The sequence below is a fragment of the Gymnoscopelus braueri genome (assembly GCF_963280865.1).
Source record: "Gymnoscopelus braueri genome assembly, chromosome: 23".
NCBI lineage: Eukaryota > Metazoa > Chordata > Actinopteri > Myctophiformes > Myctophidae > Gymnoscopelus > Gymnoscopelus braueri.
In genome coordinates this window covers 92,525-112,500 of record NC_137625.1, presented here as the reverse complement: position 1 = coordinate 112,500, position 19,976 = coordinate 92,525, and the positions used below count along the sequence as shown (strand labels likewise).

Genomic DNA, 19,976 nt, shown 5'->3' with positions numbered 1-19,976 from the left:
CTGTCTATGCTTGTAGATCTATCTCTGCTTGTAGATCTGTCTCTGCTTGTAGATCTGTCTATGCTTGTAGATCTGTCTATGCTTGTAGATCTGTCTCTGCTTGTAGATCTGTCTATGCTTGTAGATCTGTCTATGCTTGTAGATCTGTCTCTGCTTGTAGATCTGTCTATGCTTGTAGATCTGTCTATGCTTGTAGATCTGTCTATGCTTGTAGATCTGTCTCTGCTTGTAGATCTGTCTATGCTTGTAGATCTGTCTATGCTTGTAGATCTGTCTATGCTTGTAGATCTGTCTATGCTTGTAGATCTGTCTCTGCTTGTAGATCTGTCTCTGCTTGTAGATCTGTCTATGCTTGTAGATCTGTCTCTGCTTGTAGATCTGTCTATGCTTGTAGATCTGTCTCTGCTTGTAGATCTGTCTCTGCTTGTAGATCTGTCTATACTTGTAGATCTGTCTATGCTTGTAGATCTGTCTCTGCTTGTAGATCTGTCTATGCTTGTAGATCTGTCTATACTTGTAGATCTGTCTATGCTTGTAGATCTGTCTCTGCTTGTAGATCTGTCTATACTTGTAGATCTGTCTATGCTTGTAGATCTGTCTCTGCTTGTAGATCTGTCTATGCTTGTAGATCTGTCTATGCTTGTAGATCTGCAGTTTTTTTGTGATACTGTAGTGTGATGAAGTAAGTGACATTATGATCAACGTAGGGGTCAGATCATTCATCAGGTCATTGGTCATTGATTAGGACCTTCTAGTCCAGTGGTTTTCAACCTTTTTCATGCCAAGGACCCCTACAGTTATATGCATTTGGCCACGGACCCCCATCTGAAAATGTTGTGCCAGGGACCCCCCAGAAGCAAAGATTTGAGTTAAAATGTTTGCTTTAAAAAATACATATATTCAAAGATATGCACACATTTTCAAGATTTTTCAAAAATAGCAGATCTACAAGCTCATAGCGCGGCACTCGGTGCCGTGCTATGAGCTTGTAGATCTGCTATTTTTGAATAGCCAAAGCTAAGTGGTTAAAAATGATTGTGACGCTATGTTAACTACTTTAGCTGGGGACCCCCTGGTACTCCCTCATGGACCACTGGTGGTCCCTGGACCACTGGTTGAGAACCACTGCTCTAGTCAATAGTTGTTGAAATGTTTACTTGAGTTAAAGTACAAAAGTATTGGCATCTAAATATACTTAAAGTACCGCAGTTAAAGTATTCAAATCTGTCAATTTATCAAATATCAGATATGATCGACTAGCTGAGCTGAAGTATAACACACATAAAAAAACACATCTAAAAAGTAAGTAGTAACTAAAGCTAAGTAAAAAGTACAATGTTTCACTCTGAGATGTAGTGGAATACCGAGTACTTAGTTACTTTGAGATGTAGTGGAATACCTTAGTACTTAGTTACTTTGAGATGTAGTGGAATACCTTAGTACTTAGTTACTTTGAGATGTAGTGGAATACCTAGTACTTAGTTACTTTGAGATGTAGTGGAATACCTAGTACTTAGTTACTTTGAGATGTAGTGGAATACCTTAGTACTTAGTTACTTTGAGATGTATAGGAATACCTTAGTACTTAGTTACTTTGAGATGTAGTGGAATACCTAGTACTTAGTTACTTTGAGATGTAGTGGAATACCTAGTACTTAGTTACTTTGAGATGTATAGGAATACCTAGTACTTAGTTACTTTGAGATGTAGTGGAATACCTTAGTACTTAGTTACTTTGAGATGTATAGGAATACCTAGTACTTAGTTACTTTGAGATGTAGTGGAATACCTTAGTACTTAGTTACTTTGAGATGTAGTGGAATACCTAGTACTTAGTTACTTTGAGATGTAGTGGAATACCTTAGTACTTAGTTACTTTGAGATGTAGTGGAATACCTAGTACTTAGCTACTTTGAGATGTAGTGGAATACCTAGTATTTAGTTACTTTGAGATGTAGTGGAATACCTAGTACTTAGCTACTTTGAGATGTAGTGGAATACCTAGTATTTAGTTACTTTGAGATGTAGTGGAATACCCTAGTACTTAGTTACTTTGAGATGTAGTGGAATACCTAGTACTTAGTTACTTTGTCGTATTCAGTGTGATTTGTCATCACAGCGGTCGTTGCTCTAAAGAATCCATCAGGCCTTCAGGGCAGGAATTCATCAGCGGTTTGGTTTGTCAGAATGCTGTTTTAAATACTTTGTGGAAAAATCATTTATAATAAAAACATGAGTCCTGGTGCTTAAAGCATACATTTACAATGAGTTATTTACATATTATTTACATAACAAGCTGACGTTAGATCAATAAGGGACAGAGGAGGAGGAGGAGGAGGAGGAGGAGGAGGAGGAGGAGGAGGTCTTTTATGAGTGGTTTTTCAGCCGCTGCTCCGGGGGTCTTTAAAGGAAACATCTGAATAATAAAACAAACAGGAAAGCAATCCGTCTGAGTGAGGGGCGGGGCTTGGTCAGGTGAGAGAGAGAACAGAGTCAACAGACCACCGGCCGCCGGCTGATGACAAATATACTCAATGCCCCCCGTCCCCCCCCCCCCCACCATGTCTGGTCTGGGTTGCCATGACTGCTTATTATAAGTGACGCTGTGGGCTTGTTTTCCATGTAAAGTTGCTTGTAAATATATATATGGGGTTATTTTTTTGAGGGGGTCTTGTTTCTGAAGCGTAGTTGTTTATTTGGCTGAGTTTCCTATGTTATACATGAATATTTTCATGTCAAGGACCCCCCCCTCCCAAATGCATTTAATTTCAAATGCATTCAGTACTTATGTAACTTTATGAACTTAAATACAAACACATTGGACATAAAAAAGACAATAGAATGTTAATACTAGTCATTGAGCTACTAATATAGACTGAAGTAATTAAAGTGGGTCATGTTTGCATGTTTAGAATCATAACAGCTGAAATCAATAATATAATCACTATTCTGATATTAACCTGAGGGGCCACATTAAGTGAAGGTGGGGGCCACAAAACATGCAGATCGATCGTTCACCGTTCACCCATAAAAGTATGGATTAGTATTAGTATTGTTACTTTATTATATTATTATACTTTACATCACACACTTTACATCGTTTTAAGTAAAGATAGCACGTCTTTACACACATAGTCAGTACACTTTATTTATTAAGTGTCAGGCCTCTGAATCCATTCATTCCCTGTAAGGATAACATTTTAATGAATGTTACATGCCAATTAGCATTTACAGGGAATGAATTAAACCCCCAAGGGGATCTAGAAACAGAGCCTACAGGTGGATGCCGGGGAGGCGGTGGGATGAGACTATTCATGGTCAGCAGCATACGTAGCAAGCAAGGGCAGCAGATCCGGTAGGATCTCGGCAGCAGCAGCAGCAGCAGCAGCAGCGTCGCACGTCAGAGCAGCAGAAGAGCGCAACCAGACTGAACAGGTAGGCAGAGCATTACTTATAACTCACCGACCAGGAGAAGAGTGCATGTGACTTAGTCACCAGGGGCCTGTTCCTCAAAAGGTGAATTAGAGCTAAAGCCTGGCTTTACCACCTATCCTGGCTTAATTTAGCCAGGATTAGAGCTGAGTCGGTTCCTCAAAAGGTGAATTATCTTGAAGATTAGTTTAGCCAGTTCACCCTGGCTAAGTTTAGCCTTATCCGATTCCTCAAAAGAGAATTGAAGCAAGCCTACCTTAGTTACCATGGCAATTTAGCTGTGAAGTTAGCCTGGTCAGGAGCAGGCTAACAGCCAAGCTTACTTAATCCAGTGTCTTTGTTCTTCAAGTTTTTCCACAGTTAATTCAACACATGTGTTTGTATATGGACTCATTTGAATGACCCTGCATTCAAATAAAATGAAATCAATACAATAAGATATAATCAATGTAATTACATTACTGAAATAGTGTGTGACCATGAATCATAATTGTTTCACAATAACTCATGTGATATGTCATTGTCACTCTGTTAACACTATAGTTCATATTGTTGTTAGATGTTTGATAATATATTACTTTTTTTTGGTAATATTATAAGAAATGTCTAACACATACATACATAGCCTACATACATATATATATATATATATATATATATATATATATATATATATATATATATATATTATATATATATATATATATATATATATATATATATACATATACATATATACATATATTTAAATATATATATATACATTATTAGTTACGGGTTTAAAGGAGCCTCTTTGTAAGTCAATAAGGAGCATATTTTAAATTATCAATTTCTAGTCAATGGAGAAATTATTTTTTATTTCTTGTCCACCTTTGGAGTTACATCATGATGGCAAGGTAACTACACAACCCAAATTTCTACTAAAGTGGTCTTGCAATGTGGGGTTATTGCGTGTCTCGTCCCGTCCCCCGCTCATCCCGTCGCGGTCAACCCCCCCGACCCCCGTCCCCCCCCCCCCCCCGTCCCGTCCCGTCCCGTCCCGTCCCCTCCATCCCCCCGCGTCCCCCCCCCCCGTCCCGTCCCGTCCCGTCCGTACGTCCTGTTGCCCGTCCGGCGCTGACACACACACACACACACACACACACACACACACACACACACACACACACACACACACACACACACACACACACACTCTGTGTGTGCTTTCAATACTTTGCCAGCTTTCGCCCTGGATCTATTTATTGCGGTCGCGTTTCCTTTTCTGTTGATAACATGTTTCACTTCCTCATAAGCTTGCATGAGCTGCTGCTGTTCGGCCACAGAGAAAAACGCTGCGCGAGTTTTGTTCCCCGCTGCCATGATTGGTCAAGTTCAAGGAATCTGCGCTCGAGTTCATGGTCTTTTATAGAAATACGTCGTCGGCGAATCGCCGCCCATTTAGCCTGGCTTCATTATCCTGGCTGGACACAGCCTGGCTTGACAAGGTCTAGCTCGACAAAGTTGCTCCTTTTCAGCCTGGCTTGGCGTCTGAGGAACGGAACAAACGAGGCTTTTCGGACCCGACTTTGTCAAGCCTTGATTTGGCTTAAGGCCAGGCTTTGTTAATTCACCTTTTGAGGAACAGGCCCCTGATCGGTTAGCCCAATCCCTTGAGTTACCTGGCCTGAACTAGCTCCGTAAACTGCGCCTCATTTCAGTCAGACAACTCTTAGATTGGATTAGAATATATATTTATTAGCAATATATATTTAGCAAGCTTGAGCATGGTATAGAAACAAGAGGAAGCATAGTTTGGCGTCAGGCCTCTGAATCCATTCATTCCCTGTAAGGATAACATTTTAATGAATGTTACATGCCAATTAGCATTTACAGGGAATGAATTAAACCCCCAAAACAGCAAGAACCCCCAAAACGGCTTGAGAGCACAGGGCCTGACGCCGGACCAACCATCTGTGAGAATGGTGGAGCTCCATGACTTGTTCTTACTAACATGATAGTGTTCCTCACATTTAATTTTTTAAGTTTAACTTGCAAATGCAGCATGCACCATGTGTTCAACAAGCCTGATGAATCCAGGTACCTGCTGATCCCTGAATTCAGGAGTCCTAGACGATATCCTAATATGGTGTCCACAGCTGTGCCGCACCAAATCGGATTTGAAGAGGACATTCTATATTTATTTCTTTTTCAAAGAAATCTGCTATATATATATATACACATATATATAAATGAGTCATCCTATGATGAATGATAACTATTGTTTATCATCCATAATAAATAAAGTGTACTGACTATGTGTGTAAAGACGTGCTATCTTTACTTAAAATCTGAATCAGTACCCAACGATAACTGGAGCAGCAATTACTAATAGACTGAGCTTGATATGATTAGCCTGACTGCGTAGCCATAGAAACCCAACATTTTTTAACACTGCCATAGAAAACCCAAATTTTTTTTAACGCTGCCATAGAAAACCCAAATCTTTTTTAACGCTGCCATAGAAACCCAACATTTTTTAACGCTGCCATAGAAACCCAACATTTTTTAACGCTGCCATAGAAACCCAACATTTTTTAACGCTGCCATAGAAACCCAACATTTTTTAACGCTGCCATAGAAAGCCCAACATTTTTTAGCGCTACCAAGGAAAGCCCAACATTTTTTAGCGCTATATTTTTTTTTTTAGCACCATGACATCACCACTAAACTAAATCCCCAGCAATCCACCCGAGTTGTAATTAAAGCGTCAATAATGCTCAAGCAGCATTTGTTGAATTAGCGATAGAACAGCGAGCGCACTCATACTCATGAGCTTTTTGCCTGCAGAATGTCATCCTTATTAACCAATATCTACGTAAGCTCCTGAGGACCATCGCCCTATAGATTTAGAGAAGCAGAAGACAAGCAGCGCTGCAGGTGTAGCTACACCAATACGGAGGATGGAGAAAGCCCGCAGCTTGGGTAGATCTCTCGCAGCTTTGCAGTGAACCAGTTCAAGTTTAGGCCTACAGATGGAGAGACAAACACAATGTTATTGCAATTCTGGATTAGCCCGGCCATCCTATGACCAATTTAACCCATTTTGGGTTCATGTTGCCATTTACCGTATAGCAACATGCATTTTATATATATATTTTTAAAAAACTATTTGAAGTTTCCAGAACTTAGTCAGGATTTAGAAGGCGATTTTATAAATCGGCCTTGGTCTAAATGGGTTAAGCGCCATGTGGCAGCATGTTAGCAATTAGCATCATAGCAGTTGATGCAGAAAGAATATGGTATACAAGCTTAAATTATAGCTTGCAGAGCTTGACGCAGATTATTAGACATGTGAATAATATTAACTAACGCCGATATCCCTCTCCATCCATAGCCTAATAGATTTAGCACGAAATGCCATCTGTTGCAAGTCTGAATCGGCCCAACAGAGCCAGACGCCAGAGGGTTGGCAGAATTGATTTAGCAGAGTTTTAGCAGCGAGGCTAGGCAGCTCAGTAGATGATGCAGCATAGGTGCCGAGAAGACATTGAGAAGCCCACATCTCAAGCAGCTCTCTCACGCTGCCTTAAGGCCTTGTGCTGGCCCGCACAGTAGATGATGCAGCATAGTGCTGAGAACACTGAGAAGCCCACATCTCGAGCAGCTCTCTCACGCTGCCTTGAGAGCTCACAGAGCCGCCAAGCGTAGGTAGTTCAACCTGGAATCTAGAACCAGAAGCAGAATTATTCTTGCAATTACCATGGTAAGCCACCCTGGACGAGATGACGCCGTTATAGACCGCTGGGACAGGAATTTACTTCCTGAAGCCACTCACGCATCCACAGTGAAAAGTGCGTGCTTCACTGTGGATGTGTGGGGACGCATGCTGCACGCCAATGCGCGAGTGTGGCCTCAATCCTGACACAGTCAGTTGCACACCGCAAGCTGCTGGTTGCGCTGCAACACTCGTCACCAGTGATGAACACACCGTGATGTGGTGCCAAATATGCCGTGAGCATCCCAATCTGGCAGATAAAGCAGCGCCTTTTATACGGGGACAAAGACTTCCAGTCACCCAGCTTTTGATAAGCATGAGAAAAGCAAAGAGCCCATCAACATAGTGTAACTATTGATAACAGGAGCAGCCAGGATCGGAGTCCCTCTTTATCCGTCCTGCGAGATATTTCGCGGATTGGTGCGCACCAGCCAACATTGACCAATGACTGATATCTTGACTCTACTAAAGCCCCACCATCTATCCTGTTGCAATAACTTTACTTCTGTAAGCTTGTTGCTCATAACATGACATCACTTGGCAACCAACTTTTCTATATACTGTACCATATACCTTCCACATGGAAGCAAGCATGCCATGATAGCTTGTGCTACCACAATCCAGAGCTATCCCCATAAGCAAGCCATGCTGAGTTAGCTTGTGCTACAATCAATTTGATAGCTTTACGCATGGGAAGTTAAACATGCTGTGTTTAGCTTGTGCTACCGACCATCCAAGCTTCCACATAAGAAGCAAAACAACTGAATTAGCTTGTGCTACGAACAATCCAAGCTCCCACGTGGGAAGCAAAACATGCTGTGCTAGCCTATGCTACAAACAATCCAGAGCTATCCACTTAAGAAGCAACACATGCTGTGATAGCTTGTGCTAAACAATTCGCCTCCACATAGGCAAAACATGCTGTGCTAGCCTGTGCTACAACAATCTAATCTTCCACATAGAAGCAAATATGCTGAGCTAGCCTGTGCTACAAACAATCTAAAGCTTCCACATAAGCAAACAGCTGTGCTACGACAATCTAAAGCTTCTACAAAGAAGCAAACGTACTGTGTTAGCCTGAGCTACAACGTCTCTACCATCTCTTATCCAAGTGTATGCAGCAAAATGAGAATACCTTTAGCTCATCCTGATCCTTAGCAAGTGTAATTTAGCAATACAAGCATAAACAACGGTAGAATGCAACCAATAACGTCTAATCTGCACTGCAAGTTCATTTGATTATTTCATCGTAATATGAAACGCCTACTTTACCTCCACCACATATTAGAGCAATTGAACTGCTACATGATTTGACACTGACACTGTTGAAGACACAAGGCCTGCAAACCTGACTTCCCCAGTATCCAAGGTGAACAGCACTCAGCCCCATCGGCATTAGGCATCCCATCACCATGCATTAAGCCGGACATGGAGAAAAAAAAAAACACAAAGCAGAATATCAATGAATGCTGATAAATGACTTGCGTGATATTGCTTCAATTGCTAAATGTGAGGTAGATGAATGCAGTATTAATGAGGTAGTGGCCATAGCACTAGTAGTAACTTAGCATGTTCATGATCGGCACGTTTGCAGCAATTTTAGTACTAGCAGCATTAGTCGATTATAGCAGTGGTAGCAATGTAGTCCACATCATTAGCATAATCATGATTAGCAGACATTTGCCAGCAATTTCAGAATGAGTAGCATTAATGCAGTAGCCTAGGAATGCAGTCAACATAATTAGCATGATCATCATGATGGCACTAGTATGAGTAGCATGCATTGACTGCAGAAACAATGTCAGCAGTTTTAGCCTAATCATGATCAGCAGTCAGTAGCAGTTGAAGAACGACTAGCATAATCTGAACAGTAGAAGCATGTAGTGAGGAGCTTTAGCATAATGGAGACCATCGTGTTGATGGCAGCAATCTAGTACAATTTAGTACAGCAACTTCAGCACTAACATGAACATTGAGATGATGGCAGCAATTTAGTGCTGCAACTTTAGCATCATCATGAACAGTGAGTTTTCCTACTCTGCAAATAGATGCCAGACAGCTACATGCGAGATAACTAATTTCAATGAATTCTAGCAGCATTAACATTTAAACTGCAGTGCAACTACTTCTTGAACACTACTCACAAGTTAGCTTCCCCTCTCTCCTTCGCATGGGTAGAGAAGTGTTCGGTCATCAACTATAAGCCTCAACAACATCCGGTGGACGAGCGCTTCAGAATAAGAGTACCGTCTAAAGCCACTGAACTATCCATGAATACAATAACTATAAATTAAGCAAGATGCAGCCAACTGAGCATATCCGTGTTTTAACCAGTAGCCTACATAAAGATATTAATCTGAACATTAGCCAGAACAAGCAAGCGACTCACAAAGTGACGCCATGCCCTCTCTCTCTATCTACCATGGCAGTAGCACTTACCAGCCATATCGCGCGCATCCGTTCCTCTGTGAACGATAGATCGGTGATGTCATCTTTTGAGAGAGAAGCAAGCAACTAGGTCTAGAAACCCAATCTTGAGATAAAGTGAACTACTTTGAACAAATACACGCTAAACTGGCCCATCGTTGCTACGATAAGGAAACAGAAACTTAAGCAACACTGTTGGTGAACTACCGTTAACCCAGTGCCATAAAGAGAGTTCTGACACTAGCGTCGACTCCCATTGTAAGAATGGAATGCGGAAGTGCTCAGTCTATCTCAATGAGGCAGGCAGTCCCAATGTTTGGAACTATACCCAAGGAGCCCGTTTGCGGCGGGATCAAGCGTGTCGTTACTCTATTTCTACACTCTCTAGTTGACCATACTGAGATCGATCAATGACGAACGCTACTGCTTTTGAGCTGAGCGTTTAGCAAGCGATTTTTAACTTAAGTAAAGAAAGTAATACCACGTTTAGAACCAGTAGCACACAGCTGAGTAGCTATGATTAGCGCAGCATGGACAATGGCAGCACGCCAATAGCCATCAACCAAGGAACAATATGAGACTATTCATGGTCAGCAGCATACGTAGCAAGCAAGGGCAGCAGATCCGGTAGGATCTCGGCAGCAGCAGCAGCAGCAGCAGCAGCGTCGCACGTCAGAGCAGCAGAAGAGCGCAACCAGACTGAACAGGTAGGCAGAGCATTACTTATAACTCACCGACCAGGAGAAGAGTGCATGTGACTTAGTCACCTGATCGGTTAGCCCAATCCCTTGAGTTACCTGGCCTGAACTAGCTCCGTAAACTGCGCCTCATTCAACAGGTAGGGAACGAAAACTACTAATCACCAGAAGTCTTTAGTGCATTTTCTGCAAAAACAAGCAACCAAGAGTATACCAAGCGCTAAGGTAAAAGTGCAATATATCAGCTACCTATTTCCTTAAACAGATGAGACAAAATAGCTAAATTAAATGAGCATGAGCTAAAACAAATAAGTGTATCGACTAAACAAGATCCAGTAAACAATACAACAATAGAAAACAAGCGTTCGTATAACTAGTTAACAACAAGTAGGTCAGGCAGAGAGGAAGGTTAGTGTTTCCTGAAGGGGACAACAACACACACACACACACACACACACACACACACACACACACACACACACACACACACACACACACACACACACACACACACACACACACACACACACACACACACACATACATTCTTTAGAGGAAGAAGAGATGTTTATTCTTAGGAGAAAAGCAAACAAGACGAAACCTTTAAACCACTCAGACCTGGAAGGCATCTGTGTCATTTTTACATTTCTTTGGGCTATTCAAAAATAGCAGATCTACAAGCTCACAGCGCGGCACCGAGTGCCGCGTTGTGAGCTTGTAGATCTGCTATTTTTGAAAAATCGTGAACATTTTTGGATATCTTTGAATACTGTATGTTTTTTTAAAGCGAACATTTGTAACTCAAATCTTTGCTTCCGGGGGGATTCTTTAATGTCTTCTAGACTAAATCCTAACAGTTTTTCTGAAACACCATCTCAAAATATGTTGTTCCAGGGACCCCCCAAAAGCAAAGATTTTAGTTAAAAATCTTCGCTTTGAAAATACATTATGTGAAAAGATTTACGAAAGTGTTCACGATTTTTGAAAACACACACACACACACACACACACACACACACACACACACACACACACACACACACACACACACACACACACACACACACACACACACATACTGTAGGCTACACACACATTTATACTTTTACTTCTACTCCACGACATCTCAAATATTGTACTTTTACTCCACTACAATTATTAGAAAACTTGAGGTACTAGTTACTTTGCAGATATAAATTAATATTATATTATATGAATTATAAAACATAAATTAACCACTTTAGCCCTATTTTATACAGTAGATCGGCTATTTGAAAATAGCCGATCTACAAGCTGCGACGCGTTGTGAGCTTGTAGATCTGCTATTTTCAAACATTTCAGTGCTTTTACTTTTGGTACTTTAAGTACATTCTGATACCAATACTTTTATACTTTTACTCAAGTCCATTTTGAATTCCGGACGCAAGATACGATACCTATTGGTACTTTTGTCCTTTTGAATCATTTTAGTATTTACTCGAGTACTTATACTTTTGTCCCTGTTCTGTTCTCCCGGCACAAAAATGCAAATGAGCAAAAAAAGAAAATTCAAACGACAGAAAAAAATTAAAAAGTAAACTTTTCCTTTCTGAGCGCGTGCAGTAGCCTCCCCGTGTTCTGAGCGCGTGCAGTAGCCTCCCCGCGTTCTGAGCGCGTGCAGTAGCCTCCCCGTGTTCTGAGCGCGTGCAGTAGCCTCCCCGCGTTCTGAGCGCGTGCAGTAGCCTCCCCACGGAGCCAGCCAACCAGGAAGCTCCGTGTTCCCATTCTGTCACTGTCAGAGTTTTTGACGTCGTTCTAAGCGATTGTTCCAAACGTGGGCTTTGATGAGCTGAAACGTGGCTCTACGAGGGGGTCCCACAGGGGTCCCACAGGGGTCCCACAGGGGTCCCACAGGGGTCCCCGAGACCCTCACCGTTCACTCTGTTAGAAACACAAAAGATCACCATAGAGGCAGTGTTGCCATGTCTGCTTATTATAAGCCATTTAAAAGGCTTGTTTTTTTCCCAGTAAAGTTGATTGTAGATTGAAGGCTATTGAAGGTTGTGTTTTTTTGGGCTTGTTTCTAAAGTGTTATTATCTGATGTTGTTTAAACCTGTTGTTCTCAACCCTGTAAAGGACCTCCACAATGATATATATTTGTCCTCAACCCCCCCCCCCCCCCCTTCCATATAAGCTTTGTGTTGTTAAAATGTAAAAAAAAAAAACAGGAAATCTTTTCATTTTTTTTGCAAAAAAAAACAAAACGTGTTGCGACACGTTTTGAGCTTGTAGATCAGCTTATTTCAAACAGCAGATGCATATATAGGTTTGAAGTGCTCATGTGGCCTAAAAATAGTCGCTTCTTTTAGGCTGGTTTTCAAAAACCTGTTGCTTGTTTCTCTCAAAATCTGGCAACGCTGGTTAAGAGACCTTATTCCATCTTAGAGGCAGTAGTTGCCAGATTATGCTAGAGGAACAAGCAACCGGGTCTATGAAAACAAGGCCAAAAGAAGTGACTAGGTCACACGACACCTACTGTATACCACTCGGTACCGCTATCGCAACGCGTTGTGAGCTTGTAGATCTGCTATTTAAAACAATAATAATTGTGGAAACGAAATGTGAAAATAATTGGAAACAATTAAAGGAGGAGTTCACCCAAAAAATTGCTTATTTTCTATCAATTGCACACCCTATGAAGCCTTGAATCCATGGATTATTTTTTGTTTTTGTGGCATTCCTAAGCTAATAATTTGATTCCTGTCTCCTACCGGCTAATGTATCCGGTAGGAGACACAAAGTAGATTATTTGTGTCTCCTACCGGAAATACACACGGTCATCAAATTATTGTCTTAGGAATGCCACAAAAACAAAAATAAATCCATTAAATCAAGGCTTCATGGGGTGTGTAATTGATAGAAAATAAGTCATTTTTTGGGTGAACTCCTCCTTTAACAAGCCACAATATTTAAAAACTTTACAGAAAAAAAAACTAGAACAAGCCCATAAAGTGGCTTATATAATAAGCAGACATGGCAACCCTCTGTTCGGTACAGGAATGTTTGGCTTCATGCTAAATATGATACGAACACCGACAGTGAAGTCTTTTGTTTTTTTATAGCTCTGCCTTTGATCCCTGCCGCCCCCCCCCCCCTCCCCTCCCCCCCTCCACTCCGTGGGGGGTCCCATCCCTCCACCACACTTCACAACGGAAATGATTTAAGGAGCAGAAAACGACACACGAGCGGGAAGAGGATTGAGATGAAAGCAGAACGACTTTCTGTGCTGCCGCCGTATTGAGGGGGGGGGGGGGGGCTGACTTTTTATGCCTCCCAGTGGTGTAAAGTAACTAAGTACATGTACTCCTGTACTGTACTTAAGTACAATGTTGAGGTACTTTTACTTTACTGGAGTATTTCCAATTTTCAGTACTTGTAGATATAAATCATTACATTATAAAACATACATTTAACCACTTTAGTCCTATTTTATATCCAGGCTATTTGAAAATAGCAGATCTACAAGCTCACAAGCTGATTCTGTTTCTAATTCTACAATAGATCCATTGGAACACTAGCTGGTTCTTTCTTGTTCTCATTTCCTGATACAGTAACAGGTTTCTACCTGACAGATGATTGGTTAACAGGTTTCTACCTGACAGATGATTGGTTAACAGGTTTCTACCTGACAGATGATTGGTTAACAGGTTTCTACCTGACAGATGATTGGTTAACAGGTTTCTACCTGACAGATGATTGGTTAACAGGTTTGTACCTGACAGATGATTGGTTAACAGGAGGCTGTCTGTACATTAAGCTACATGTTTTCCGCCAGGTGTCGTTTGTGTGAACAAGCTAATTAAGTGTCAACGTGAATGATGACACACACACACACACACACACACACACACACACACACACACACACACACACACACACACACACACACACACACACACACACACACACACACACACCAGGGGCGCCTAGTTGTGTGTACAGGTGGGGAGCCTAAAGATACTCATGCACACGTCTGTGGTCGATCTACAAGCTCACACGATCTACAAGCACGTTAGATCTACAAGCTACAAGCTCGTTACACGATCTACAAGCTCCCAATGCGTCGCGATGCAACGCATTGGGAGCTTGTAGATCTGCTATTTTTTTGTGAGCTTGTAGATCAAATGGCCGAAATGTATATCAGGCTGAAGTGGTTAATGTGTTTTGTGATAATAATCATCAAGTTTAAAAAGTAACTAGTAACTAAAGTTTTCAAATAATCATAGAGGAGTAAAAGTATAATATTTGCCTCTGAGATGTAGTGGAGTAGAAGTAAGTACTGGAAATACACCAGTAAAGTAAATAATACCTCAAAATGGTAGTTAAGTACAGTACTTGAGTAAATGTACTTCGTTACTTTGCACCACTGGGTGTTATTGATAGAAAATAAGTCATTTCTTTGGGGTGAACTACTCCTTTAAGTCCAGTAGTAAAAAAACATTCATGAAATCACAAAACTCTCCAAAAGTAAAAGTTTCTTCGTCTGTCTTCGTTTTTCATTTTTTTCTTCTCTTACGTCTGTCATGACATACATGATGATCCTATCCTATCCTAGATGATCTCCTACGTCTGTCATGACAGAGATGGAGGGTAAATTAATTAAATGAATGGATTCATGGAAATTATCAGACATTTCAGAAACTTTGTCTAATTTCATCATCAGTAGACTGACACACATCGTTACTGAGCGCACACACACACGCACACACACACACACACACACACACACACACACACACACACACACACACACACACACACACACACACACACACACACACACACACACACACACACACAGAGAGAGAGAGAGAAACGGACGAGCATCGTTAGGGAGAAAATTATCCTTCTAATTATCCATTTATATCCCTGTGTGTGTGTGTGTGTGTGTGTGTGTGTGTGTGTGTGTGTGTGTGTGTGTGTGTGTGTGTGTGTGTGTGTGTGTGTGTGTGTGTGTGTGTGTGTGTGTGTGTTGCTACTCGGTGCACAGAGGGGTGGGGGGGGCGTGTGTGTGTGGGGGGGGGGGGGGTGCTTTGTTAAAATAGCGCCTTAATGAGGCAGCGGGGCCCCTGCTGGGTTAGGAAGCCTCACCGGCCGCCAAACACGGACGCACACATGCGCACTGCACACACACTGCACACACACGCACACACAGAGGTGGAAAGTAACCAAGTACATTTACTCAAGCACTCGAGGTACTTTAACTCATTCACTGCCAGAGTAAATAAATAAGCGTTTTTTCGTTTATCTCTCCTTTTCAAGTAGTCAGAGAATATTTATCTCCAGTATGATCCATCCCCCCATCAGTATGATCCATCCCCCCGATCGTAGAGCTTCCCTGGAAAAAATAATAATGACCCCCTGTTTGTTCTAGGCCGTTGAATATAGCATGACTCGTCAAAAAGTAGTAAAACGAGATACAGGCTTTTTTCCAAATCGATTAACAAGGAAGTGAATGGAGGAGGAGATCTTATAGGATCCGGTGATCTCCTGGATCTGTGTGTCTGAGGATGAAATGGTCACTCATGTGTCAGTAAACAGCGCCATCTAGTGGATAACATTGAAAACACCAAAACACAACAAACCCATCAATGGCAGTGTGTCAAACACGCCAATTAACCTTACAATTATTATTGTTGTTATTATTGTATACCAATAATTAATAACCTACGTTGTTTTTTTTACACCGGTCTGTCCAACGATGTCTGAGATACCGGACAGACGGACGGGACGGACGGACGGACGGACGGACAGACGGACGGAGGTGAACACATGGCCAAACGCCTTCAGCCTGGCGGAGACGATAATAAAATAATAGCGCTAGGTTCTTTTAACACATTCCCTGCCTTTGAAGCAGATCTACGTCAATTGTTGTTCTCAGTGATTACGCCAGAGGGCGCTCTTCGCCAACCTATGAATGATGCCTGTGACTGTCAGAGCAGGCTATAGGACATGACGTCATCCCCCCCCCCATAGGCTACAGGACATGATGTCATCCCCCCAAACAAATATAACCCTGTTTAGTCCAATGTTTTATTAAAACACGTCTAGCTGGGATTTCTTCTCCCAGACTTTGTGTTATTTTGGTGAAAAGGAGTCGTTGTTCAAACTGCTGACCGTCAGTTCACATGTTTTTATCTGGTGGAAAGAAGAGACTCTTTGTTTACATCCGGGTTGAAACAAAAGATTGGTGGAAAATCTAAAAGCAGAGGTTGTAAAGTAACTAAGTACATTTACTCAAGTACTGTACTTAAAGACGGGGTGCCGTGATTTTCAGTGACCCCCCCCCTAAAACATGATCATCAGGTACTATGGTTATACTAGGAGGAAGATTTTTTCAAAAAAGTGTACAGAAAGTGTTAAAATTATGTTTTTAGGTGGACATGCCTCCAGTTCATTAAGTATACCTGGTTCTCACCTTAGCACCTCCTCCACCACCTTAGCACCACCCACCTGTCCTAGTCCCTCCTCCTCCTCATGCCCACACCTGCTGTGTTATGATAATGAGGGGGAGGGTATATTTTTACTATGTCATTAAAGTGCTGTTTCTCTATTGGCACGTTTGACCCTCAAGGTTTCAGCCTCCAGGTACAAACTCAAAATAGTCAGAGAAGACATAAAACACCATAAAAACACCACCGGGGGGCTTAATGAAGTTCTATCAACCTCATAGACACATGAAAGACAGAAAAAGTGCAAAACCATCATGGCACCATAAACCTCTTTAAGTAACATTTTGAGGTACCTTTACTTTACCGGAGCATTTCCAATTGTCTGCAAGATTTGCTGAGTACGTCTGCAGTGGTGGAAAAAGTACTCAAATTCTTTACTTAAGAAAAAGTACCAATACTACAATATAAAATTACTCTGTTACAAGTAAAAGTCCAGAATTCTAAATTTACTTGAGTAAAAGTACAAAAGTATTGGCATCAAAATGTACTTAAAGTACAAAAAGTAAAAGTACTAAATTTGAAAATAGCAGATCTACAAGCCCATCTACGAGCTTGTAGATCTGCTATTTTCAAATAGCCTATGTATACAATAGGGCTAAAGTGGTTAATGTATGTTTCATAATATCATAATTTATATCTGAAAAGTAACTAGTAACTAAAGTTTTCAAATAATTGTAGTGGAGTAAAAGTACAATATTTGCCTCTGAGATGTAGTGGAGTAGAAGTAAAAGTATTGGAAATTGGAAATACTCAAGTAAAGTACAAAATACCTAAACAAATGTACTTAAGTACAGTACTTAAGTAAATGTACTTAGTTACTTTCCACCACTGTACGTCTGTCGGATGCGGTTGGATGCGGTCTTGGATGCGGTTGGATCATTTACCCTGGTTTCACCTCCTGGTTGTAATAATCCCCTCGGAGCTCGTGGGATGAAGCTCGTTAATTAAATTAATTAAAGACCAAAGGAGCTTCTCCTGATGGAGGATGCACCGCACATCACTGGAGAGGAGGGGGGGGGGGGGGGGGGGTTCACACGGACCTAAAGATCTGGGGAACAACAGGGATGGAAAGCAGGACGATGAGACTTTCACACCAAATGATCTGAGAGAGACGTGAGGAGGTGAAATACTCTATTTAACTCTTTAACTGACTGAGGGTTTTTTTCTTCTTTTTTTCAGAAAAGTGTCAATTAAGTCACTGCCAGTGAAAACGAGCGATTTTACTGACCTAACTGCCAGAGGTATTTTCATATTTTTTTAGCCAGTGCCAGAGTTTTTCATTGGAAAAAAAAAAGTACTCAGGAGCCGAAATACAGCATTTTTAAGTTTTAAGTTAACAAGGAAGTGGATAGGAGTCTAGATCTTCAACTAATCATATCTCCTTTTTTTTTTTTTTCACTTCACGTAGATCTACGCGATTGGCACGTGGCGGCTTTAAATCGGTTCGCGTAGATCTACGTGATTGGCAGTGAAATGGTTAAAAAAATAAATAATTGAACCGCTGTTCCCAAACTTTTTCCCAACCCCCAACATTATATGTATTTGGCCGCCGACCTCCATGCATGTAAAAATATGTTGTTCCAGGGACCCCCCAGAAGCAAAGATTTGAGTTAAAAGTTCCCTTTAAAAACAAATATATACATATGATGATCCATCCACATCATATCCATAATGTCAGATATCATACTGTAGGCTTAAAATAATTGATTAAAATATTTCTGGAAATCTTTAGGGGAAAAATGGCCGTCGCTGCTATACTGTCACACTAATGTAAATTATATATTTAAGTATTTCAGTTTGTGCACAATCCATCCGCTTACAGCTGAAAACTATTGCAGATCTACACGCTGTGACGTGCTGTGAGCTTGTAGATCTGTCTGGCATTTTTTGGCACATGGGTGGGCCGTTGGGCTGCCGTGTTGAGCGGTCACATGGGTGGGCCGTTGGGCTGCCGTGTTGAGCGGTCACATGGGTGGGCCGTTGGGCTGCCGTGTTGAGCGGTCACATGGGTGGTGGGGGGTTTGAGTAGGTTTAGAAGAAGGGGAGGTGGTTGAGGAGTGAGTTCCAGAGGGAGGGGGGGGGGGGGCAGTAACAGAGAAATGTCCCCCCAGGTAAGGTACTTGGTAGTGATGCGCGGGCCGACCCGTAGCCCCGCCCGCCCCGTGGGTTGAACCGCGGGGCGGGCGAAGCGCGTCAACCCACGGAAGAAAGAAGAAACACCAAAACACACTTTCTTTCTCTCTCTCTCTCTCTCTCTCTGATAATAATAATAATAATAATAATAATAATAAAACTTTATTTATGTAGCCCCTCTCAAAACTGTGTTACAAAGTGCTTCACAAAGAAAACAAGAAAAGAAAACAGTAACAAAAAAGATTTAAAAAAAAACAATGCAGGAATGCACAGGTACAAATCTGTTTACAATAATTTAAATCTACAAAATGTTGTGAAAAGATTTAAAATAATTGAATTTAAAGTAATTTGTTTTAAAACAGGATTTGTAATTTCTTGGTAAAATAATAAAAGCAGGTCCTGTGCACAAAACATGTGTAAATAATATCAATAAAAACAACCATTTTATGTTGTGAAGACCAGATAAAATGGACTGTTTCTCAAGTACTAGATGGTCATCTGGCCACGCACACGCACGCACGCGCACACACACACACACACACACACACACACACACACACACACACACACACACACACACACACACACACACACACACACACACACACACACACACACACACACACACACACACACACAGAGGTCCAGATAGAGATCATGTATTAATAAAGCTTTGTGCCAGGAAGTGAAAATTATCATTTATAGATATTAATGTTAATGAATGGAGCTTCACCCGACCTCTAATGACCCCTGATCCATTATCTGTTCATTAACACACTCTGTTAATTAATGGTTCTGAGAGAGAGAGAGAGAGAGAGAGAGAGAGAGAGAGAGAGAGAGAGAGAGAGAGAGAGAGAGAGGTGTGTGTGAGAGAGAAACAGAGAGAGAGAGAGAGAGAGAGAGAGAGAGAGAGAGAGAGAGAGGTGTGTGAGAGAGAAACAGAGCGAGAGAGAGAGAGAGAGAAAGAGACAGACAGACAGACAGATCATGTATTTAAATGGTTAATGAAGTGTAAGATGTTGGTCTCGTTAACGAAC

General features: G+C 41.4%; 2 protein-coding genes across 12 annotated transcripts in view; both read right to left on the bottom strand.

The window, feature by feature from the left end:
* Positions 1-2,582, bottom strand: part of LOC308079153 (uncharacterized protein) — a gene marked incomplete at its 5' end in the record, with an annotated part of 13,413 nt that extends 10,831 nt beyond the window's left edge. The window contains one exon of the mRNA XM_080420532.1: positions 2,561-2,582. Coding sequence (XP_080276658.1) covers positions 2,561-2,582 — 22 coding nt within the window. The remainder of the gene's footprint in view (positions 1-2,560) is intronic.
* LOC308079286 (NACHT, LRR and PYD domains-containing protein 3-like) overlaps positions 1-19,976 on the bottom strand; it is a 319,371-nt gene that overhangs the window by 243,136 nt on the left and 56,259 nt on the right. The window lies entirely within an intron of this gene.